Source organism: Otolemur garnettii, unplaced genomic scaffold, assembly GCF_000181295.1.
Source record: "Otolemur garnettii isolate 467f Iridium unplaced genomic scaffold, OtoGar3 scaffold00001, whole genome shotgun sequence".
NCBI classification, from domain to species: domain Eukaryota; kingdom Metazoa; phylum Chordata; class Mammalia; order Primates; family Galagidae; genus Otolemur; species Otolemur garnettii.
The window spans coordinates 19,463,457-19,470,181 of record NW_003852396.1 but is presented as its reverse complement, the minus strand read 5'-3'; the positions used below and the strand labels follow the sequence as shown (position 1 = coordinate 19,470,181).

Sequence of the window (6,725 nt, the reverse complement as noted above, 5' to 3'; positions counted from 1 at the left end):
CTTATAGCATAACTATGTACATTAATGCAATCATGGGGTACAGTGTGCTGTTTTCATATACATTTTGAAATACTCTCATCAAACTGGTTAACATAACCTTCATGTGATTCTCTTAGTTATTGAGCCCCCAAAGGTTTTTTCTTACTTCTTGCAGTTTATCCCTCCTTTTACCTTGGCTCCATGCAATTGTTGATCTGCTGTCAAAATAGGTTAGTTTGTATTTACTAGTATATATATATATTGAGTAATTTTGAGCTTCATCCATGTTGTCTTTATTGGTAGTTCATTTCTTTTTATTGCCAAGTAGTATTTCATTGTATGGATGTACCACATTTTGTTTATGTTGGCTTGTTATGAGCATTTGGATTGTTTTCAGTTTTAGCTATCATTAATAATGTGGCTAAGAACATGTATGTGGAAGTATTTACACTTTTCTTGGTAAATACATAGAAGTGGAACTTATGGTATGGCAGTGTATTTAAGCATTTGTCAGATGTTTTTCAGAGTAGTTGTATCCTTTTACATCCCTCTCCAGAAATATATGAAAATTCCATTTGCTCCACATCGTTGTGATCAGTGTCTTTTATTTTAGCCATTCTACTGGGTGTGTAGTATATTATCTTATGGTTTTAATTTATGTTTCTTTGATAGCTAATCATGTTAAACATCTTTTTATATACTTATTGGCTGATCATATATCTCTTATGAAGTGAAGTGTCTGTTAGGTTCTTTTGCCCATTTTAAAATTAGATTGCTTCTTTGCTTATTATTGTGTTTTAAAAGTTCCTTATGTATTCTGAACATAAGATATATGCATTGCTAATATTTTCTCTTATTCATAAACTTGTCTTTTAGTTTTATTTATAGTGCCTTAAAAACAGCAAAAGTGCTAAAGTTTGGTTAAGTATAATTTATCAGTTTTTTATGGGTAATGTTTTTTAGTCCTAGCTATGAATTACTTGTCTATCCCAAGTTCAGCAAGATATTCTCCTATGTTTTGTTCTGGAAATCTTATAATTTAAGCTTTTTCATTTAGATCTTTGATCTATATCAAGTTAAGTTTTATGTATGGAATGAAATAAGTTATATTTTTTCTAGCCATTTGTTCTAGCATCATTTTTTGGAAAGATACTCCCTTACTGATTGAAATGTGGTACATTCGGCAAAAACCATTTATTTGCCACAAATGTGTGGCTCTATTATTGCTGTTTTATTGATCTATATGTCCTTTTTGCCTTTTTTTTTTTTGAGATAGAATCTCACTCTGTCGCCCTGGGTAGAGTGCTGGGGCATAGCTCACATAGCTCACAGCAACCTCAAACTCTTGGGCTCAAGTGATCCTCTTGCCTCAGTTTTTCTATTTTTAGTGGAGATGGGGACTGCTCTTGCTCAGGCTAGTCTCAAACTCCTGAGCTCAAGAAATCTACCCATTTCTTCCTCCCAGAGTGCTGGGATTACAGGTGTGATCCACTGTGCCCAGCCTGATCTATATGTCTTATTTGTTTACCATTACCACCCTGATTACTGTAGCTTTACAATAGGTCTTAACCTCAAGATAGTGTAAGTCTTCCAACTTTGTTCTTTTAAAAATATTCTTTGGCTATTCTAGGTTGTTTCTTTCCTTATATACAAATGAGAATAGCTATATCTCAGATTTGTTAAGGGTTAGATATGGCAGCACTTAAAAGTGCTTAGTACTATGTTTGGCATTTAGTAGGGGTTGAATATACTGGTATGTAGTTACTATCACTAGAGACATTATATCAAGCATTTGTGCTAGGCACCAGGTTAGGTACTTGTGTGTATGTGTATGTGTGTCTATGTTTCTATAGACATGGCTGGCTCTGCATAGCTATAGATTTTTCACCCACAGATATGACCAACCATGTGTTGAAAATATTTAGGAAAAAACAACAATACAACAATAAAAAAATACAAAACCCAATAAATTGTAACAACTATTTACATTGTATTAGGTATTATAAATAACCTAGCTATGATTTAAAGTGTACTGGAGGATGTACATAGGTTATATGCAGATATGCCATTTTATATAAGGGACTTTAACATTGGTAGATTTTGGTATCTGAGGAGGTTCTAAAACCAATCTCCTGAGGATACTAAGGAATGACTGTATATGGTGCACACACTTCTCATCTGTTTCTAGTCTGTTTTGCTTTCTTTGCTTCCTTGGAAGCAGAGAGGAAGTGGTCTGTGCAAATGCAGGCCTTGAGACCAATTGTGTCTTCATACAAAGGTTTGAAAATGACTGTCTCTTTGTGTTTTGTGGTGGCATGAGGGAGAAAAGAGAGCAGCGTAGAATAGTTCTAGTGCAATACTTCTGATATGTTTTAATTCTTGAGAGGAGGAATGGTGGCACAATTAGTAATAATCTTATTTTATAATTCTCTTTTTATTAATTGGCATTGCAGCAACTGAAGTCAATCTAATATAAAAGTCTCATAATTAAGATAGTGTTGAAACCTAAATAAAATATGATAATTCAAGACAGGGAAAAGAATAAACTCATGTGTTCATTGGATTTCTGAATTTTTTATTCCTAGCTTTAGCATTTCCAGGTCATGTTGCTGCCTTTAAGGGTGATTTGGAAATGCTTAAGAAATTAGTAGAAGATGGAGTAATCAATATTAATGAGCGTGCTGATAATGGATCAACTCCTATGCATAAAGGTGAGTTATTACAAATTCTTCTTTCATGCATTTGTTGCTGAGTTGTTCTGTTTTAAAGTAATTATCAATCAGAAACACATGAAAACATAAAAATTTTTTCTGCTGCTGGTCTAGTGGAAAGAAAAACATACAAGTTTTTTCTGCTGCTGGTCTTGGTTTATATTGTGTGGAATATTTGACAATGCCTTACTTTCAATTAAAGTATAATGTTCTTTTACAATGCCAAATATTCACATTTGAGGGTTGTTCCAATAGAACGTCTCTTGAGAATTGTTATACTAGTAAAGATATGAAATGTACTGTCAGAGAAGTTTTTTGGATAAAATTTTAGAATGACTTATTAACTCATGATAACATAGAAAGTATATCTCTTGGATAAAGTTATAGCAGAATTTTCTTCTTTAGATCTCCTATTCTACAAAAATGTTTTTACTTTGGTATAAATATCAATGAACATTATTATATTTGAGCATATTTTCAAGATGTTTGCCACTTTTCTCTGTACTCTTTCTTCCATGTGGAATTCTGTAATATTGATCAGAGTTTTTGGGTTTTAATTAGACTTTGTCACATTGTTGACCCAGTGTTAGGAGTCTAGGAGCTATTTTCCACTCTTCTTATTTATAAAAGTAAAAAACAGGCTCAGCACCTGTGGCTCAAGTGGCTAAGGTGCCAGCCACATACACCCAAGGTGGCGGGTTCGAATCCAGCCTGCGCCTGCCAAACAACAATAATGGCTGCAACCAAAAAATAGCCAGGTGTTGTGGTGGGGGCCTGTGGTCCCCGCTACTTGGGAGGCTGAGGCAGGAGACTTGCTTGAGCCCAGGAGTTGGAGGTTGCTGTGAGCAGTGAAGCCATGGCACTCTACCCAGGGGACAGCTTGAGGCTCTGTCTCAAAAAAAAAAAAGTAAAAAACAATCTTTAACCTCCTGTGCCTGAAATTTACATCCTACTTATTTGTGACATAATGTTAAAGATTTCTTCATGATCTGATGTCAGGTGATTTTTATAAAACTCTTAAGAGCAAAAAGATAGTATGCTTATTAATACAATCATTGAGTTGGGTTTTATTTCATAAATAACTTCTGACAGACCTCAGATTATATATTATGTTTCCATTGGTTAGGTTTTTAATCTTTGCTTAACCCATAATGTATCTCGAAGTATAAAATCTAAACACCATGTGTATCAATAATTTTATGGGAAGTGTTGAGTAGGTAGGGGGGAATGCAAAGGAAATTTTCTTCTACATATAGTCTTCAGATTGGTGAGTTCTCTGCCCTAGAGTTGAATAGATAAGATTTTAGTCTATAGAAATTGATAGATTTCAGTCTACTCATCTCTTCCTGCCATTCAGAGGTTGGGTTAAGTGGTTCACTGCAGATTTGTGAATGAGGGGGAGGCTTAACATGTTTACAAAAATAACGTTTTTTTTTTAAAAAATGTGGTTATTTGGAACAAAGTTCCTATATTAGTTTACTAGGGCTGACATAGCAAAACACTACAGACGGGGTGGCTTAAACAACAGAAATTTATTGTGTCATAGTTGTGGAAGTTAGAAATCTGAGATTATGTTATTGGCAGCTTTGATTTCTTTTGAGCCTTCTCTCCTTGGCTTCTTGCTGTGCTTGTGAGTTTTTCCTCTGTGGCACCTCTTCTTACAAGGGCATCAGTAGATTTGATTAGGGCCCACCAATATGATCTCGTTTTAATAACCTATTTAAAGACCCTGTCTCCAAATACTGTCACATTCTGAGGTACCAGCGGTTAAGACATCAACATAAGAATTTTGAGGGGGACACAGTTCACACCATAGCATAATCATTTATAGTTCCCTTTTTATATCCTAGATATAACCTATTAGATAATGTTAATGTATTTGTGTGGTGAGGCTCACTCATGGTGCTCATAGTGCATCTTTATGGGGACAGTGAGTTAAGCTGTCATTGATGGCTAGTTTTCAGCTTATCTCAGTAATTTCTTCACTATTTGAACTAGGATAGAAATAAGGGTCCTGGAAGCTGAGTCTAAGAACATTCATCTACAGCAGGGTGTTTGGAACGTAGCCATTGCCAGAGGGTGGGATGGTGAGAGTGAGGAGTAGCTAGGAGCTTATGAATTTGTCAAGGACTCACAGGGCTGGGGTGGTACCGATAGTGTGGTAGAAGCGTGGTAAGTGGCTACAGCTGCAAAAGGCACACTTGAGGACGTTAAGCCTTCTTGGGGACCATGTGTATGTTTAGATTGTATCCTAGTTTGGCATATAAAAGTTAATATCTCCTTACAGTTCAGTTCATGTTTCCTACATTTTGTCTATCTGCTTGTTTTTCCTTTCATTTTAGTTTTGATTCAGTAGATAAGCCTCAGTATCTATTAATGAGGCATTCTTCTTAGTCATTTAATAATTGTTTAAATCCATTATGACTTCCCCTTTCTTTCACTTGCTCTTTAACCATAATTATTTCAATCATTGCTTAAAAATTTCTAACCATGGCTTCATTTTATCTTACTCTCTTATGAAACATTGATCAAATTAATGTATCCTAATTGATATTAAATAATAGTCATAGGTAAAAAAATCCTTTTATAGTGTTTCATTGTAGTTAAATCACATAGGTAAGTGATAGGCTTTAGGTGGAAAGACACATAAGCAAGATGTGGAGGTGAAAATGAATATACAGTGCATGTGTTTTGAGTACAAGATTTAGACAAAGGTTGTAAACAGTGGGTTAAATGCAGGTTAAAAAGCTATAAATTTTGAGTTGTGAGGCTCAGTGCATGTAGCTCTTTTACGGCGCCAGCCACAAACACTGGGGGTGATGGGTTCGAGCCTGGCTCGGGTCTGCTAAACAACAACTACAAAAAAAAAAAATAGCCAGTCATTGTGGCCGGTGACTGTAGTCCTAGCTACTCAGGAGGCTGAGGCAAGAGAACTGCTTAAGCCCAAGAGTTTGAGGTTGCTGTGAGCTGTGATGCCATAGCACTCTACTGAGGGTGACATAACGAGACTCTGTCTCAAAAAAATTTTTTTTGAGTTATGAGAGTCAGAGGAATAGATATACATATATGTATGATGGAGGAGAAATATTTTCAAACTTTTTGTAGGTCCCTATGGTTGGAATGTGCTCACATTCTAATATGAGACAAGATTTGTTAAGATCTGTTTATAGCAGGAGATAAGCACTAGATATTTGATTAAATGTCTAATGAATGAATACATAAAATAAAGTAACAACTGCCCAACCTACTTTTATTAGTTACTACAAGGATCAGTATTAAGACAGTAGTCTATAATGGTACTGTCCAAATTTTTAGAAAATTGTTACAAATAATTTTTGTGTGTGTATATTTTGTATATTTCCTTTTGTGTATGTGTTCATTTCCTTTTTTTTTTCTTTTAACAGCGGCTGGGCAAGGCCACATAGAGTGTTTGCAGTGGTTAATTAAAATGGGAGCAGATAGTAACATTACCAACAAAGCAGGAGAGAGACCCAGTGATGTTGCTAAGAGGTATATGTTCTTATCTGCTTCGCTGCTTTCTTTTGTTTTTATAATGTTTTGCATATACTCTGTACTTACAAATCTGAGGATTTAATGGAATTTTAGCGGACTCTATCAAATGCAAATGGAATGTCAATTTTCAAGCTGAATTTACATTTTATATTATATCAACTCTTCTATTTAAAGTAGTGATTCTCAAGTGGGAGGGGAGGCCGTTTAGAAATGTAGGGGAAGGTTGTCATAATGACTGGAGACCAGCACTACATTTAATAAGGTAGGGTCTAGAGATACTAAGTGTGCAGTTCTCAGAACAGTGATGCACGATGAACTGTCCACCTAAGTGCCTATAACACCCTGTTGGAAACACTGTAATAAAAAGGAAACACTGTCTAACACTGTGACTATTGATGATAAAAAAATAAATCAGGCTCGGCGCCTGTGGCTCAAGCGGCTAAGGCGCCAGCCACATATACCTAAGGTGGCGGGTTCAAATCCCCAGCCCGGGCCCGCCAAACAACAATGATGGCTGCAACC

The 6,725-nt window shown here is 35.6% G+C and overlaps 1 protein-coding gene across 1 annotated transcript in view; it reads left to right on the top strand.

The window, feature by feature from the left end:
* ANKRD42 (ankyrin repeat domain 42) overlaps nucleotides 1-6,725 on the top strand; it is a 54,387-nt gene that overhangs the window by 25,443 nt on the left and 22,219 nt on the right. Inside the window, exons 8-9 of the mRNA XM_023511944.1 lie at nucleotides 2,565-2,690; nucleotides 6,095-6,200. Of these exons, the coding sequence (XP_023367712.1) occupies nucleotides 2,565-2,690; nucleotides 6,095-6,200 (232 nt within the window). The remainder of the gene's footprint in view (nucleotides 1-2,564; nucleotides 2,691-6,094; nucleotides 6,201-6,725) is intronic.